General features: G+C 41.9%; 1 protein-coding gene across 2 annotated transcripts in view; it reads left to right on the forward strand.

Moving 5' to 3' along the window:
• LOC139795279 (protein eva-1 homolog C-like) overlaps nucleotides 1-19350 on the forward strand; it is a 206074-nt gene that overhangs the window by 39581 nt on the left and 147143 nt on the right. For both annotated transcript variants that reach the window (XM_071742064.1, XM_071742066.1), the window contains exon 2: nucleotides 17984-18198. In XM_071742064.1, coding sequence (XP_071598165.1) covers nucleotides 17984-18198 — 215 coding nt within the window. The remainder of the gene's footprint in view (nucleotides 1-17983; nucleotides 18199-19350) is intronic.

Raw genomic sequence — 19350 nt, forward strand, 5'->3', positions numbered from 1 at the left:
TTTGCTGCATTTGAAAGATTGCATATGATAGTTATTGGGTTGAAAACCACTACTGTATCATGCTGTTGCTTTTGTCCATCTGAAAGCAGCTATTCCAAAGAGATTTTCCAAAATATGAATTCAATCAAGCCTGCTCTGTGTTGAGAGTTGGTGGGGGATTTTGTTGATGCCTGCTCCATCTGTCTCCCCATTCATTCCCATTGCTTTCTGGCCAAAAAGAGTCATTATTACTCATTTCAGTGATGGGCATATTTGTTCAGCCCTTTAAAACTTTCCAGCCAGCACAAGCCTTCCATCTACCTTTGGAAGGGTTGCTGTGGGTCACCTGCCTCCAGCACTCTTTGGGGAGATTGCACTCTAGACAGGTTGTTGGAAGACTCTTCAAATTCCTGTTGGTTTTGGAAATCCCTGAGCTATATATGAGAGTCTGAGTAACAGATCAGTCTCTTTTAGCTGTCGGTTCCAGATGGATCTACTGAGTTAAGTATCCTAGGAGCCTCCCATTTTTGCCTTTTCTTGTGGGGAACAAGAAATGCTGAGAGGAATAATTTCAGTCTCATGAGATTATAGAGTCACTAAACTCTGAAAGCTGCTCTTTGGAATTGTTCTTTGTTTTTGCCAATTATTCTTTGCTATCCTGTTCTTTCCAGTTCCGAGAAAGGTTTCCATCCCACCTAAAGGCTCTGTTTCCTTTGGAGAATAATTCTACTCAGCCCCTATGACTTTGAAAACAACACGTAGGAGGGTTTGGGTGCTGTTTCCCACTGCTTAGCCAAGATCCACTTCTGTTGTTTCTTGATGCAGGGAAAATAATGTCTGAATAATACACTGAAATTGTATCCAAGAAGTTTCTCTCCTTGCTAAGGTGCTGGTTGTGGAAACCCAAGCTTTGTGACCTTGGTTTATCCTCTGGGAAGGAGAGTTCTGCTCCACAGAACCTGAGGCATTCTGCCAGTTCCCCACTGTTGTTTTTGTCCACAGACCTTTCTTCTGGCTTATTCCCCTCCCACCTCAAGGCTGAGCAACAGGGAAGGGAAGATGGAGTTACAGCTTCCTAGACATTTGGCTGTTTTGTCTTTTGTACATCACTTTGTGGCTGACAGGACACTTTTTTATCTTTTTTCTTTTTTTCTTTTTTTTTCATAAAAAAACCTTGCATGCTAATCTCTGTGCATTAGCTGATCACAACATAAATGCTTGTCCATTAATCCAGTGCCTTCCTGTGTGTCTTTCATCTCCATACTCCAGTGTTCTCCTGTTTCACTTTTCTCCCTCCTTTGTCTTCAGCTCTGCTTAATACAATCCTCCTCAGTACCACAGCTCCAGGCTATGGAAACAGGGACAGATACTGTAAGCAGATTGATGGACCTGGTGAATAAACATGCCCTGCAAAGGTCAATCTTCATCTGACTTTGACAGACAAGTTCCCTTCCACTGTTTCTTCATCTGCTAATAAGAGTGGCTTACTGATTTTTCTGCTGGGGTGTTACCTACTATGCTACAATATATCACCAGATAATTCAACCATTATTACTATTATTACTATTATTATTATTATTATTATTATTATTATTGCTTTTTTTAACCTTCTGATAGATTGGGTAGCTTGAAAGTGAAATTCAGTGTAAAGTAGGGGCTGGGATTACTCTGTCTCTCATTACTCTCATTAAGGTTGGAGAAGACCTTAAAAGACCCTAAAAGATCATCAAGTCCAGCTGTCAACCCAGCACCACCAGGCATCTAAACCATCTCCTGAAGTGCCATGTCTGCATTTTTTTTGAACACCTTCAGGGATGGTGACCCTGCCACTCCCCTGGGCAGCTTGTTCCAATGCCTAACTTCTCTTCCAGTAAATTTTTTTTTCTTAATACCCAAACTGAACCTCCCCTGGTGCAACTGGAGTCCATTTCGTCTTGTCACTGGTTATGTGGGAGAAGAGACCAATCCCCACCTCACTACAAACTCAGGCAGTTGTAGAGAGCAATAAGGTCTCTCCTCAGCCTCCTCTTCAAGATGGTTTGCATCATCCACTACATTTTCTGTAGCACCCTTGGCATGGCCTTTTCTCCTGGGCATGGAAAGCAGCTCTCTCTCTGGAGGGTGTTGTTTCTGGTGGGAGCAGTAGCTGCCTCATCATCTCTTCACCTGCCAAGTGATTGTCTCCTCTTTGCCAAGAGGTGATTTGTGATGGTCTCAGAAGGCATCTCTTGAGATTTGGAGAACAAACTTCTGAAGGCCTAATCAGGCAGGCCACAAGGGAATGCTATTACTTGTGTAAACTTGTGGACACTTAGTCGTTTATGTATAATGCATCACAAAATTCTCAAGTTTTGTTATCTAAAGCAATGTTCCTGTAGCACCCCATGTTTGCATCAGAGTCAATCTAATTAATAAACACAGATGTGAAGACTGAACAAATCTTGACAGGGGATCTTGTTAGAGTCCTTAGTGAGCAGATAGTGCCAAGAGCCATGTCCATTGTCTGGAGCAGCAATTTGCTTGAATGATAATGTTGTATCTAAAGATCACTGAAGCTGGTTGGACAGGAGATATTCCTGGGAAAGTCATTTATTGCTTCCTTGAAGTCTGTTGCTGAACAGTTGGAGTCTAACTAAAAGGAATCTCTATGTGAACAGACCTAAGAAAATGCTCAAATGCTACCTGGGGACATGACAAATGGAACTCCAAATTTGGATGCTGCATTGATGTGGCCCCACCTTGGGTACTGTGTGCAGTTTTGGGCACTTCATTGTAAGGTGAACATCAAACTATTAGATTGTGAGCAGAGGAGAGAGATCAAGATGGTGAAAATCCTTGAGGACAAGATTTCTGAGGACCAGCTGAGGTTCCCTGATTTTTTTTTTTGCTTGGAGAAGAGAAGGCTGAGTGGCAACCTCATGGCACTTTCTAGCTTCTTCAAGGAGGGGCAGCAGAAGGGGAGGTACTGCTCTCCTCTCCTCTCTCTGGTGACCAACCAACCATTCCATGAGGAAATGGAATGAGCCTGCAACAGGGGAAGCTCAAACTGGACATTAGGAAAAGGTTCTTCACTGAGAGGGTGGTTGGTCATTGGAACAACCTCCCCAGGGCAGTGGTCACAGCACCAAGGCTGTCAGTTCAAGGAGTGTCTGGATGCATCTCTTAGTCATATGGTTTAGTTTTGTGTAGTCCTGGGAGAAGAGGGGAGTTGGACTTGATGATCCTTATGGGTCTCTTCCAAGTTGAGATAGTCTATGATCCTATGACTCTTGAGATCATCTTGTCCTAACTGTGTAGAGTAGGATCACCTACAGCAGGTTGCTCCAGGCTGTGTCTAGTTGGATTTTGAGTGTCTGTAATGTTGGAGACTCCATAGACTTTCTGGGTAACCCAGCCTAGTGTTTAGCCACACTCATATATATACTTTTAAATCGAATTTCCTGGGTTTCAGTTTGTGCCCATTGCCTTTTGTCCATTAATGGGATACGATTGAGAAATTCTGGCACCCTCCATGACCTCTGCTTCTTCTCTACAAAGCTGCTTTCCAGCCTGTTGGTCCCCAGCCTGTAATGGGTGCATGGGGATGCTCCTACCCATGAGCAGGACTTGGCACTTGGCGTTTCCCTTTACCTAAAATTAATGAGATTCTTGTTTGCTCATTTTACCAGATTGCTGAGGACCCTCTAAATGATGGAACAACTATCTGGTCTGTGAGCTGCTCTGTCCAGTTCTGTATCATCTGCAAAAGATGCAGATGAGCAGATGAGAAACTCAGTTTCAGAGGTGTTCCTTAATGTAATAGATAAGCATAACATTAGACTCAACAGAAGAATAACTGGGTGCAGTTCCCTGGCATGTCCCATACCAGATAATGCAGGAGGGGATATAATCAAGCTAAGATTTAAAAAAAAAAAAAAAAAAGAAAAAGGTCACCTTTTCTGGGGAGGGTTTGTGTGTCTGATTCCAGTATGGGATTTGATTACAGCCAAGATGCCGACGCAGATACAGGGGCTGGGAAATGCTCCCAGTTCTTGTAGGTTCATCACAGCCTTTAGCTGTAATGCTGCCCATATATGAGCACAATTCTCACTGAGCTTAGCACCAACCAACCCTGAAACCTTTTTGGGCTGTGGTGTGTTTTGGGATGTCATGCGATAGGCGGGAGGAAAACGTGTGCTGAGGATGTAGTTGCTGTTACAGCTGTGAGGCAAAGAGCCCTTCAAAGCTTTATTCTGCCAAAGTAATCCCCTCCTCTAGCCTATTAGTCAAAACAACTGCTCTGTGTCAAAGCAGCACAAATAGCTTTTAGCCAAAAAGCTTTTCTAACTGCTGGGGCCATCCTGCTCTGCCCCATTGCTCTCCCTGTGCTGGGGGGTAGCGCAGTGCGCGCCTTCATAAATTCCACTGTCGGGTTTCTATTGTCTCTTTGTTCCTCGTTGCCAAGGAAGCCAAATATTATTTCTGTCCTTGAAAGAAGCTGCAAATATGGGGAATGGCCTCAGTGAGAGGTGAGGGAGAAAAGAGACCCTGTGGAAAAATACCTTTTGTGTTTTCACTTATTGCCTTTCTAGGGATGATTGTGGCGGTGTGGTATAATGGGGCTGTTCTGTCTTTTCTCTGTTACTCACATCTTCATTATCATTATTAACTTATATTCCAGGCTAAGCAGTTCCCTCCCTTTGTGACTCCCTTCATCCCCTTTGTCATGTCCTCAAGTGCTACTGACTGCTCCTGATTAAAAATCAGTATGGGTTTATATATCTTTTTATCTCTGGTAATTCTGTGACTAATTTTATTTCAATTTCACAGGTCCTTGTTTTTTCCTGGCCTGCTCCTGGGTATAGAAATGGGACCATCTTCAGCTAATATTTGGGAAACTGAGGTGGAGGGGTGATACCAGGTGTGCCAGGAACTCTTCTCTGGCCCTGTGGCTGACAGCCAGATCTGACTTTTCTTGATAGCTCCAGGGAAGGGACAGAAACTGTCTGTGGATGGTCCTTTGAGAAGCCAAACCAGTATAATTAAAACTCCACACTAACTCCATAGACCCAGTTTTTTGGTTTAGTTAGGAATCACTTTCAGGCTAGGTATTAAAGGCAAAAATGATGGGGGGGAAGCAATAGGAATAGCAGAGGTTGAAGAACACCAGAGTCTTTCCAAAGACCATGTCCTAGCATTGGCAGCCACTGCGTTGCTGTAACACAAACCCTCACTCATCTGGGGGACTCCAGAAGTATCAGGGCAGTGATTTGCCACTGAATTGTCCTTTCTTACTGAGCTCCATCTTGGGAAACCCTTATCAAAAGAAGGTTATGAAGCCACCATTCAGTGCTGTGATCCTTAGTGACCAATTCATCTTTCTTTTGATGCCAGTAATGAAAATATGCTAGAGCTAGTTAGATGGCACTCCTGGTATAGTTGGCAGAGAGGGGTAAACTGTTTCAGATGTGTTTTGTCTGATTTCTACTCCTCAGTTAGACATCTACTTTAGAATAAAAAGCACCTGCCAGGGCTTTCTTCTTTTCACTGACTATAGAGGGAGCTCAAATGCTGGTTAAACCCCATGGGTGATGGGTCTAAGGGGCAGTCTTCTAAGTCAAAGTTTTCCTCCACGCTAGGGCTTTGCCTAGCTAGGAAACAAAGATACCTTTCCACCGACACAAATAAAAAAAATCTGACAACAGGAATCTAATAGGTCTTGACAAGGAAGCCGAAGCCAGGAAAAAATAATTTAGCCAGTAGTTTAAAATGTCCCAAGAAGAACAGTACAAGTTCTGTGACAGAGTGATGTGATGCTTCAGGAAACATAAAACTGCAGGTGAATTGGTGAGATATTTTGAGATACACAAGGATTTTCACCTGAGTACCAGGATGATAGAGCTTGTTTAACAGGCAGAAATGAGACTCCTACATTAGTATTGATCCTCAGCCCAAGGTACAAAACCCATCCTGCCTTAACTCCCAAGTGCTAATTTCCTGTCCCTTCCTGCAATGCCTTTTTCAGGAGGAGCATGTGGGAGGTAGGAGTTGGGTTGCTTCTAACTGAGAGCTTGACAGCTCAGTGTGGTGATGCTGAGGCTGTCTGTCTCATGCTGGTATTGTTTCTATCTATCTAAGAAAAGAAAACAATTTACCTCTGAAATCAATTCCAGCTACCAAGACAACATATGCTGTTGCTTTAAGTTGTTGCATTACTGGTGAATAATAAATTCCCTCTTGGTTGAAGGCAATGGCTTAACCAGGAGATGCTCAGCTGGCAGTTTCAGCTGGTTGTTGCATCCACAACACACTGCACATTCTGTTAAGGCAATATCTGATGTTTGTAGCCAAGTCATGAGAGAATAGGCATATCAGAAATTAGGAAAGACTACTACAAACCTACTTCTTTATCTTTTTTTTTTTTTTCTCTTTTTATGCTCAATCTGAGCTCCCTTATTTCCTGGATAATTTTTATCTCTGGGTAATGCAGTTCTTTCTTCAAGCAGGTATGATTTTGAGCTTGAACACATGGTAGCTTAAAGAGAAGTCACTTACAAGTGAATGTTCTTGCTCAAAATCTTTCTCTTTTCAGTATTTTAAGGCTGCTCTGTCTCTCCAGTTTCTGTACCTTTGCTCAAGTGACTCAGCCCCCATGATGCCTCCAGCTGAATCTTGCTGGAAGGATAAGCTCCCAGGACCACAGGTCTAATTAACAAAGGAGAAAGAGGAATATTTTATATGTCTACTCTGCCCTGTTTCTCCTTTATTTTCCCTTTTTAATTTTCCATACTCCTCTTCTTCCTATCACTGTTTAGCTTTTTCTATCTTGTCTCAGTCTCTCCTCATTTCCTTTCCTCTCTTGGGGTTCATAAAGCTGCCAAGGCCTGGCCAAAGCAAAGAGAAATATGCATTTCACAGGCAAAGGTCATGCAGAGGGCAGCATCATAGCTTTTATTGCAGGTCCTGGGGAAAAGGATGCAGGTTCATTCCAGAGCTGTTGCTTTCATTAGATTTGTCAAATCTACCCTGAATAAGAAGAAATAAATAAAATATGGAATTTAAAGCAGAAGGGAGATGTTCAAATCCCAGTGTTGGAAACAAGCTTTTGCCTAATCTTTGAATTTTCTTGGGAGGTGAGTTCTGGGGGAATTTAGCTCAAGGTTTCTAGTCTAGAGGGGAACCACAAGTGTGGGTTCTCTGGTGTCTCAGCAGAGTTCACACCATATGTCTATAAGCAGCCTCCTCACCACAGGCAGCAATTTATCATTGTCCCAGAAAGTTTCTTGCTTCTTCAGTGGAAAAATTGCTAGGGAGCAAAGCAATCTGGAATGATTTCACCTACTTGAGCATGAAAATTGCCTACCCCATAAACTTATTACACAATGTCAAACGAGGGAGGCCTTGAATTTCATGGTTTGAAATACAAAAAATTTCTAATAAGAATGACCATTGGAGCATTAAAGTGTTTGCTAAAACCAGTGAGAGAGATTGCAACCTGACTGGAAGTATTTTCCTGTAGGAGAACTCTTCTCTGCCAAGATGGTGTTTGCACATGGAAGCCAGGCAGTATTATTTCATGTGAGTAATAAGATTGCAGATTTACTCTCCAGGATTACACAAATCAACATTTTGGCCTGCCAGTTGAAATCTACTTTTTTTTTCAGGGATGTGTAGGTCACTCTAAGAACCCCAGAGCTGGCTTCTGGCACTGTGTGATGCTACACCAGCAGCTTCTGTAGGGTTATACCCTTTTTACTTCACTCCTGCCATTTGCCCTGGCCTGAACAAAGCTGCCAGCTCTCTGTACTCATAGTTCTGTCAGAATAAGTGGGCAGAAAACTCTTTATTTACTGTTGGTGTTTCTTAGCCCTTGTCAGATTGCCATGACTTAGTTCTTGATCTGCTTAAAGAACTGATTAATGTGCTGCTGTCTGTCACTTGTGTCATCAAATAACTGGTTCCTTTGTCCCAGTGTGATATGCTGTGCAAAAGGTTCCTTTTAATTTGGGTGGTAACATGATACTTCCTTGTCACTCCCAGGAAAGCTGGGGACAAAGGCCTGGCTGCTCTGGGGCACTTCTGCAGTAGCTCTCTGGGGGTTCAAGGTGGGTTTGTAATTCTCTTGCTGCATGTTCCTAATACAGAAACAAACCCTTTACCCCTCTGTTTGCAATGGTGAAAGTCTGTGTTCTGGTCAAATTGGACAGTCCCCAACCTTCCTGGCTTGGTGCTGTGTCTCTTCCTTGCACACTACCTGGGGACACAAAGGATCTGTCGCAGATCTCACCAGAGACCTGATACACAGCAGCTGCTATGATGAAGGATGCTGAATATTTCCCATTTCCAGAGATGATTTGGGACTGAGTTGTCTTTGATATGTGGTGACTTGGTGAGCCCCACACTTTCAAAATCCCAGAGGAAAATACAAAAATTGCATTCCCTGGGGGTGAGGGTGCAGCAGCAGCACTGTGCTCACCAGCATTGACTTCTCTGTGGATGCTACAGCTAAGGAGGGATTTGATGGAGATAAAAGGTGCCTTGCAGAGACTTAGGTGCTGCTCCCCTGGGCATGGGGGAAATGTGACAGGGATTGTTTGCAGATTTGAATTTTTTTCAGATTAACAGCACAAGCCATGGAAGTGCAAATTCTATGCTGTGGTGTCCTGTGCTGAGCTTTGCTAATAATGGGTTAGGTGGAGGTGGACTAAGAACTTGATTACCATAAAATATTCTTGGCCTCTTTAATAAGTAGTCAGGCATTGAATGAGCTCAAATAACATCTTGAGGGAGCTGTGTGGTTCCAGCTCCTGACTCCTTTACCTGCTACATGCACATACTCTGCAGGTTAATCACTGCAGCCACACATGAATAAACAGGTCTGTGACACTTGAGAAATGGCACAATTTTGATTTCAGTGATTTTAGTGACTGGACCAGAAGGTGCAGAAGGGCTGTCAGTCTCTTGCTATAAAACCCAGTGATGCTTGTAGGAAAGGGCAGCATTAGCATACCCTGGCAGCAGACTCAGTGTAGGGAGAGATCCTGTTTGACCTCTTAAACTTAGATGCAGATGATGTTCCTGTGATTGCAGGTAGACACCAAGCTTCAGGACTGTTGTTTTTGTTTTTTATAGCTTGGGCTCTTTTGATTTGCATGTTAGATTTGTAATGATGTTGATTTCCAAAGTCAAATTAGTTTTCCATAAGAGCTGTCACAGGAAGGGGTGGGATCAAAATGACTTAGTTTTGGAACTGGGAGTCAAAATGACCACTAGTGAAATTTGTCTGCATAAGGAAGTATAATTTAGAATTACACCCTAAATCTCTCTCAAAATTACAGCTCTCATTCTCTGAGTACTAAACAAGCCCCATAAAGCTTCCTAAGGTGGCCTGGTAATTATCTTTACCTTATGCTATAGAATATATTTTAGAAATATGATTGTGCTACAGGCACTATAGTTTATAAAATTGACAAGTAATACATACTAATGCATGCTAAGTTATAATTTTTACAATCAAAGTGAGACACTAATATTTATAATGCTATAACACTCCTTTAACAAGGTGTACTAAGAAATTTAGTGCCTCAAAAAATCAACTCCCCAGTTAGAGTGGGGTTCAGAGTTCTGCTGCAACTTAAACTAAAATATTCTGCAAAATTCTTTTTTAATATGCATGTATCTGCATATAAATGTATTTATACACACACATTTATAATGGGAACTGTTAAGGGCTGCCAAATCAGGTAGCCTGATAGAGGCAAGGGAGAGACAACCCAATGTTCCCTGGTGCAGGCAGCAGTGATGCTGAGCATCTCTTACTGACAGAGAGATGCAGCTCACTCAGACCACTCAGATCAGCACAGGTGGAAACACTCAGCATTCACACAAACACAGGCAGCACCAGTGGCCTCATCCTGTTCCCCTCTCTGGTTGATCAGGATGAAAGCTTGAAGCAGAACGTATTCATTCATGTGATGTGGATCCTCCAGTAACTGGCCTTAGGCTGTCCATGCTATAGCTGCTGGCTCTTGGGTCCTTTTCTCTGCAGTCACCTCACACACAGATGTGAGGATGTGGATGGGTCTGTCTGCTGACTGACCCCAAGTCTTCTTGTAGTTGGTCTTTCCTGCAGCTTCCTGGTCTTTCCTGCAGCCTCCTGATCTTTCCTGTAGCCAACTCACAGCCTGTCTCTTCTCTCCAGTGTCTGACCTAGGCTTGTTCCAGCTTTTGTACCTGGTACCAGCTTTTGTACCTCTCAAAGATCTTATCCTACATGCCAGCTGTCCAGCTTGATAGTCACCAGTGATCACACACCATGCTCACCCTCACCTGCTCTGATTGCTGTCAGGACACACAGAGGGACCCTCTGACCTGTGTTCTGACTCTGGCTGCAGTCCCTGAGCCCCCCATGCACACAGCCACAGCCACAGATCATGGGCAAAGGCTTTGATCTGAAATGGGGCAGCAGGAACCAACAGCTGGAGAGGGGGTTGCAGGCTGGTGAGGTCCTGGGGCAGCTCCCTCCAGCCGAATGCTTTCAAATTCCCTTCAGCATCCTGGCTGTGTGCAACCCTCCAGCTGGTGGGACAGGAGGATCAGATGGCCACCCACTGGAATTACAGGTCAGGAGGATAGTTTGGGATTGGAGCACGTGGCATGGAATGTGAGACTGGAGAAGAGAAGACTTGAGGGGTTATCCACATGCTTCCTAAAAAGAATTATACATAAACCAAAGCTAGGCTTCTCTCAGAGGTGCAAAATAAAAAGAGGCAACAGATACAAGCTGTGCCAAGGGAAATTCTGAGCACTTGTTTGAAAAAAAAAACAAAACTAATCAGAAGGCTGGTAAAGCACTGTGCTTCAGGGGCTGGGGAATCTCTGTTGTTTGCAGTCCCTGCTCAGGGCTGAGCAGGGTGCTGAGCAGCTTGATACCACTTTGATATTGGCTCTACTCTGAGAAGCAGTTTAGACCAGGTGGCCTTTAGCAGGCCCTTCCAAGCTAAATTTCCCTGATTCTAGGCAGATAAGTTTAAAAAAAAACAACCCAAAACTTATTAAACTCTGCTCAATTGCCTTTTCAAAATATAGGTTAGGAAAAAATAATCTCCACATCCATAAGAGCTTTAAAGACTTGTTTTAGAAAAAAATAGGTTCTCGAGACACCATGGACTTACCAAGCATTCAAAGAAAATAATCTAAGGTGATGAGATAGTAAACAAGATTTTCTGTATTGAATGGTTAGAGCAATTCTTTAAACATCTAGACTTAGACTACTTTCAGCTGGAGTTACTTATTAAGTTCTCCAGAGTTACTTCAACAATCTGTGGAAGGCTTATAATGTTTTATTAAATTCTGTAGGAGCTTACAGTTAGGAAATTCAAGGAAATAATTAGCAATAATCCTCACTATTATCTGAGTTGGATTCAAGCCTGCAAAGTTGAAAACCACCATGTTTTCATTCCTGTTACCCTTAGCCTTCCCCAGTGTAATTTCCACTGCCTTCTCATCCTTACACAAACCCAGCAGACCTATAAAATACTGTTCAGCATTTACAAAATGTTACCTTGTTTGGCCTTGAGATGCTGGCAGTAAATGAAGTTCTAAATTTACTCTTATTTGAAAGGCATTTTTCTAAGTTAACAGTAGATCCTGTTTGGAGACACAACTGTGATGCAGAAGATCAGATAGCAGCTGAGGAACTTAAAATAAAAATATTTTAAATATTTTATCTGATCTATTTTATTTATTAAAAAATAAAATATTCTCCTAAGTATCTTTCTAGATGTTAAAGTTTTTCCAGTGCTGTATGGTGTCTGGAAGGTGGAAGAGATGGGGAGTAACCAGAGTGAAAGCAAATACCTCTGTAGAAGTTTTATAATAGCAAATTTTAATCTCCAGTATGAGTACCAAAACAAAACAAACCCTACTTGTCTGTCCTAGGCTGCTCTGTGATTTGAGAGAGCTGCTTTTCCTGTTGCAGCCACAGGATTATCAGTAATGCCTGGTATGAAATGCATTCATTGAGTTACTTGCTCTGGCTTCAAGCCTTGCCTGGGGTTACATTTCAGCCCTGCTTGGCTGTCCTCATGGTGTGTTATTCAATTCCACCAGTTTAGCATTGTTTCTGTGAGATGTTATGAATATTGGTGTTTTGTGTGTGAAGAATGAGCTGAAATTCTCCAGTCTGTAGCCTACCTGAAAACCAGTGTGATATAGGGGTAGTCTGAGTTCCAGGAAAGTGTCTGATTCTCTCTTGGAAGAAAGCTCTATTTCACATTCAGAGTCTCAAAAGCATCTTCCAGGGAGTGGAGAAGACCAGAAGAAAATAGAAGTAGATTCTGAAAATGCAATACAAATTTGGAGATTAAGAGGGTTAATAACAAAACAATCTGTGTCAGCCAAGGCAGGTTTTTATTCACTTACAGTTAATTGCACTGATTTCATCTGTTTCAGATAATGGGAAAACTAAATATAATGTTATTTTTTCATTATCTTTTTATTATGTTGATTTTTCTCTATTATATGTGTGCACTTCTGTATTTGTAACTACAAAAGCTCAAAATGGGATATTTTAAGAAGATATTACTATAGCTTAGGTATAGCTTGACATAGATATTAATAACACTCTGGCTTGAATTGTGTAGTGGTTCATTAACCATTACAATCCTTTGAGTTTTCTTGTAGGTTATTAGAAGTTTCAGCTCCTATCCAACCTGTACAAAGAGTTAGTTTCATTATGATTGTCTCTATTCCTCCAGCACATCCCCACAGAAATGTTTCCTGGTGAAAGGTGAAATTTTGGTCCTGCTGACTGGAAAACTGGTCCATTGCCCTGTGCCTTGGCAAGCAAAACTAGAACTTCATTTAATGGAAACAGGTGAAGAGGACTCACTGCTTTTAGATAGCCATGGTTAAACATGAAATATGAAGGAGTGTTTGCATACTCTACTATCATCCTACTTCTGGATGGGATGGAAGTCCTTATTTCATCTGTGCTTTTGTGAACCACTCCATCAGTTGCCTTGGTTTCAAAAAGGGAGGGTTGTAGCACCCTGAGGGTAAGCAAAGGATGCTGTTTAGAGTTAAAGTATCTGTAACTGGTCATATTCTGTATGGAAAGGTTATTTTTCTCTAGTTCATTTATGTGTTAAGGGTTAGAATTGGTTATTGGGTGGGGTGGTGGAGTCACCATCCCTGGAGGTATTAAAAAAACCATGAACATGGGGCACTTCATGCTCTAGTGGGCTTGGTGGTTTTTTCTGGGTTGATGGTTGGACTTGGTGATCTTAGAGATCTTTTCCAACCATAACAACTCTGTGATTATGTGAATGGAGCAGCAGTTCTCTGAAGGGGCAGTGGTGAACAGGGTTCTTGGGAACTGACATTGCTGGGTGGGATAGAGTTACAGTCAGCTGGAAATGTTATTTTTGGCAAGTAGTGGAGAGTAATTGCTGATGACTGATAGTAGTCAAACTCTGAACTTTGGAAAAATAAATTGCAAGGGGTGTTTGAAAGGAACATTTCCTTCTCATTAGAGAGAAAAAGCAATCCATCAGTTTTGTGATGTGCTTTTGGTTGTTTATTCTGTCTTCAGAGTGTAAAACCCTGCTTTGGTACTGACTTTGGTACTGGGCTCTGGTATTGAGGAGATGTTTAGCACTTGGCTCCTAAACACTGATTTAACTGGGGAGTATGGATGGCCACCAGCAGAAATTCCATGTCTTCAACATAATCTTTAAAGAGAAGTGCTAAAACAAAAAGATTTTGAGGTTGCTTTTGTTATGCCAAATTTTCAAAATGTGTAACATTTGGAAAGGGTTTAGTGGGTTTAATGCTTTAGATTTCCTTTATGTTTTACCATGCTTTCATGCTTTCATGTTTTACCATATATTTTTAAAGAAAATTTCAAATTACCACCTACTCTAACACTGTCATCCCTAGACAAGATAGTAGATGAACCACCAAGAAGTTTTCTGATAAAGCAATGAGAACTTATGTCACTTCCACTCCAAGATGAACTGTGAAAAAATAAAGTGGATTTTACTTTAGCAATACAGGGATGTTTTCTTCAAATAATTGCTTGCCTTCAGGCCCTGGATCCAACAATGGTGATTTCACATCCCAGGATCTGAGGATGAAGAAAGGAGTAAAAAGTGTCTTTAGCCATCTTTAAAAGCAGCCTGGTCCATCTTTCTTTGGAGTGGACACTTGTAAGACTGTGGCTTATATCCCTGATAATAGTGCAGAGATAGACACTTGATGGAGATTGATAACAGCATTTGATAATACCCTTATCATCTCAGTTTCTGAAGTGTCACAGATGGTCTATGAATAGCTGATCAGTGATCTGCTCTATCACTTTACTAGACTAAAATAGTTTCTTGCAACTATCCAGAAGAGATTTTCCCCTGTTTGTCAGGAAAGAGTCAGAGCTCTGTAAGATATTCCTTGTGTGCTCCTGAAGTGCTTCTTACCTTGGTATACAAGTGCCATTGAAGTCCTCAAACACCTGCCACTGGCTACATTTTTATGCATTTCATTCAGTAAAGAGCATCCCAGTGGTTCCCTCCATGGTACCCCATGAAGTGGAACAAAAGGTCACTGGAGAATTGTCACCAAAAATTCAGCAAGGATGCTGAAAGGATCTGAATGGATGCTGAAAAGGATGCTGAAAACAGTTCAGATTCAGGTTTATTGAACCTTGAATCAATGGATAACAAAATACCAATATTTTCAAAAGAACTACCAATGAATGTAGTGCAAATTCAAGAGGGAAAAGGGAAACCCCCAGAGCATTAGTTCTCAGCAGCCACCTCATTTTGCTCTATGAAGAGCATCATGTCATCCTTGATCATGCCCAAGCCTAATCCATTATCTCTCTCTGACAGTGGTCAGTGTCAGATGTTTCAGACACTGAGCTTTGTTTATTATTAGCCAGTCACCATCAAAGCATTCAATCCCTTCAATATCTTGAGCCTGAATGAACTCAAGTTATTTTGAGATTCCTGGTGGAAGATGAGAGGAAGGAGCTGTTTCAACAAGTGATCTGCTCTAATTGCAGGGGTTGAAACCTTCCCTTATCCTGGACTGGTAATATGAAAGGCATGCTCTAGAATGGCTGTCCTGACAGAATAGTTGAACATTAAGAGGAGCCACCAGTGTCTTGACTGGACTTTAGTTTTATTTATTTTGGTTTTATTTTAATAAAACTCCTGGTTTTATTACCCTACTAAGTCAGCCTCAGGGAACATTCCTAATGCGTTGGAGTAACAGCGTGGCAAGCGGGTTTCATGTTTTGTGTTATAGGCTGGTTTTGTTTGTTGTTTTCTTTTTCTGATGCCCATTTTGTATTGTTGCCTTATTGTTGAGGGAGAAGAGCTGATCTGTCTCCAGGACTGGGTGTACAGCATCATATGGAGCATGTATCCTACTGATTGGGAAAGGAGATGCACTCCAGTAATTCATTTTATCCCCAGAATGTCTCCCTGGACAAGTGAGACAAAGGCACTAAATTAAACAGTACTGTTCCTTGATATGGTGCATCCCTGCCTCTTACTCTAATTATTGGGGTTTCTCAGCCTTTTTCTTATAGGTAAATGCTGCCCTGGGGACATGGAACTGAATATGTTGATTTGAGTAAATACCTATTTGGCACACACCTCAAGGCACTGCAGCAGCAGAACAGCCAGATGAGAACCACAGGCTAAAGTTTAGAGAAAGCAAAGAATCCATCCCTTGTGGTGGCAGCTTGAATGCTAAATTACTGGGTGTTGGTTATCTCCAAGAACAATGATTATAATTGGTTTAGGCACCTTGAAATATGGTCAGACAGTATTCTGTGCCATAATTCCTGTGCTGGGTTTCAGTGTTGGTATGGAAGAAGAACTATTCCCAGTAAAAGCTGTGGATATCATAGGCCATACTATGCTGGAGAGTGAAAGGAAGTTGCTGGATATGGCCTTAGGGTCAGAGAAAAGGCCCTGGGAGTGTTTAACTTAGTGGAGCAAATATACCCTCGAGGTGTGTCTACCAGGATAGCTAGGATTGATGTTGAAATTACTGTGAGCAAGCCATATCAATTCTCCCAACCCACATGAATTGTGCTTCCCTGTGTGCATTTTCATGTCTTGGAAGTGAGGATGATTGTGAGGAAGCAGTGCACCTTGCAGCAATGAGGGGGAACTGCATACCCTGCACACCCCCTCCACCCTCCCAGCCCCAGATAGCAAAGATTTGAGAGTCTGGAGAGAGTCCCTTTGGCTGCTGAGAAGACAAAGATACTGGAACACGTGATAAATAATAAGAGACCAAGAAAGCTGCCCTGTTCATCCAAGAGAAGTACAGAATAAGCAGAGTGGGATTTAATTCCTGTGTTACACTACCTTAAAGCATAGAGAAATAGAACCAGTCTTTTCTCTGAAATACACAATGAAAGGACCAGAATGAAATAAACAAAAGTAATAACATGGGAAACTCCAAATGCATATAATGAAAGCATTTTTCATTGTGAAAGTTGTTAAGCAATGGCACAGATGACCTGGAGAGGTTGTGGAGGCCCCATCCTTGAAGATATTCAGAACTGGACAAGTCCCTGAGAAACTTGGTCTAACTTGGCCTTGCTTTGAGCAGGTGATTGGACCAGATGACTTCAAGAGGTAGCAGCTGAGATTATTCTAGGATTGTGTGTCACCAAGAGAATAGTCTCAGCCATTAAAAAACCCCAAAAACTATTAAACAATTCCACAATAGTACCTCCTTTTTTAAGAGATAGAAGAACCAACCTCATTATAGAGAAGAAGTCCCGTGGGTTGAATGGGACCATGACTGATGCTGACATAGGACATCCTATAAAATTCTCTGCACAGGTATCTGTGTCAGCACCACAGTGTTTTGCCCTCATGTGTGAGAGTGGCAAAATCAGGATTTTTTTGGCAGTTGTCATAGGAGCATGAGCACTATCAGCCCTTTTAACTCAGTGTAAGTTTAATGAGGCTTTGTCCCTGGGCTTTATACTTGTTAACAACTTTATGATTGCAGATAAACTCATCCTCCAAGAGACAGAGACTTAGTTCTACATACTGTTTTCCTTCTAAAAAGATTGAAACTTTGCAGGATTGGAGAGAAACAGAAGGCACAAGCAGAAAAAATTAAATGGTATATTTTGAAGGGAAGCCAAATATGACCTTAGTGACTCTGTGTCTGGGACTTCCTTGCTCATGATCATAAATTCACAGGAGAAGAGAGGCTGGAAGGGACTTCAGTACCCTACTCTAACCTCCAGACCAAACCAGGGTCAACTAGATGGTCAGACCAAGGTTGCTCAGGGCTTTCTCTAGTAGGGTCTTGAAAACCTCCAAGGATGTAGAGTGTACAACTCTGGGCAACCTGTTCTCTGCTTGACTGTCATCACAGTAAACCAGGTTCCTGGTCTGAAACTTTCTTGTTTCACCTTGACTATTATTTATTCCTCATCCTCCTACCATGCATCTCTGTGAAGAGCCTCCTTGATAACCTCCCTGTAGATACTGGCAGGCTGCTATTAATTTCCCCCAAAGCTGTCACTTCTCCAGGCTGGACAAACCACTTTAGGCTTGCACTCCAGCTCCCAACAGTCTTGGTGGCCCTCTGTGGAACTGACTCCAGTTCATTGATGTTTATTTTGTATTGCAGGGACAACACTTGCATGTGATGTCCTGTTGTCTAAATGATGAGGCTCAGCTGTGTTTCCTGTAAACTCGACAGAAATGCCAAAGTAAAGAAGTGGTATGGTTGGATTGAAAATTTGAAAGCATCTGAATCTTAGCATCTTAGCTTTCACTAAGGATGTAGAACATAGCTGAAGGCCAAGCCACCAAGCTTTGCTCCCCACCATGTCACTTTCTTTTTCCTTTGGATGTGTGTGAGATGAGTAATAAAATCTGCATCCCTCATTGCTTGTTAGCTGTGTTTGGTAGCCTACACTGCTGTAAATCACCTGAATATAACTACCTTTCACTAATGATGGGTTTTGTCATGTTTTTTGCAGGCTACATATCACAAGTGCTAAATAATTACACTGACCATGCCTGTGATGGAGAATATGTCTCCTTGAGATGTCCTCACAGAACCACCATCAGCATCCAGTCTTCTTTCTATGGCCGGATTGTCCCAAGTCACCAGATGTGTCCCTCTCGCTATCCCCACTCCTATGCAACTTTAATTAAAGAAGATGTTGCCTGTTCAGTTGGCACTTCCCTTCAGGTATTGCATGTTAAACTATTGCATGTTCATTTTGGACTTCATCTTTCCTTGACCAGGCAGCACTGACCTATATTAAGCAATGCTACCTAGCATGGGAACACTGACATGTCCCACAGTTTAATGGACAATTCATCTTTGTAGTTTAGGCAGGACTCAATTAGATTTTGCTGATTAATTTCTTAATATTGGTGTAGCTCTAGTCAGCAACAGCTCAGGAATGTGGTTGAAACAGAATCACACTGCAAGACCACATTATATTTGACTGGGTTACAAGATTTTTATTTTTTTCAACACACTGAGAAGTTGCTGTGGTGTATTTTTCACTTCAGAATTGATCCTGTTTCAAGAGCCTTTTACTTTGGTAACTTGAAACCCAGGGAGGATCCTTGGCTTTACTTCTTCTGCCTCTGTCTGGCTCTTAGGCCACTGTCATCATACATCACTTAAGCTTGCAATGTCCCAAACATCAGCAGTTAATGAGTTCTGTCCATTTGTGTAGGGGATATTGTCTATATGTGTCCTCCCAAGGGCACATGTGACATCAGCAAATTAAAGAATCATTTGGAAGGTGCCAGTGTTACTCAAATGTCAGTAGGAACAGCTAAAATTAGAAACATGAGCTGGCTGATGTTGTTGAGATGAATTGGGATGTTGAAGTAAGCACAAGTCTTTCCAAGTTCAGGATTTGTGGCTGTGAAAACTTTTGGGCAAAGATCTCAAGCATCTATGGTGTTTATCAATCAATAATAACTCATAATAAGGAATTTATACAGGAACTAGATTAATGAACCTACAAGGCTAGTGAGTAATTTCTTTTATAATTTGGCTAAAGGCCAGAGTTTCCAACATCACTTCTCACGCTTGCATCCAGGTTGTTAAAGAGGAATTTACAGCATTTTTTAAAAAGCTGATACAAGTGCTTTGGCTTCCAAAACTCCATAGTAAATCATGAGGAAATTGCACGGGGCTGGTGTTTGCCTGTAGCTGACAGATTTTCAGTCGCCCTCATAACACTTCCACTGCACAACAAATAACTGACTTACACTATGGGAGGATGTTGTCTTTATCAGTGCAAGGTTTTTGCAGACAGATTAATGAAAATTTGTAATACGACAAATAAGAGGCAGTCATATTGTTTAGGGTGGGAGGACA

The sequence above is a fragment of the Heliangelus exortis genome, chromosome 3, assembly GCF_036169615.1.
Source record: "Heliangelus exortis chromosome 3, bHelExo1.hap1, whole genome shotgun sequence".
Lineage (NCBI taxonomy): Eukaryota > Metazoa > Chordata > Aves > Apodiformes > Trochilidae > Heliangelus > Heliangelus exortis.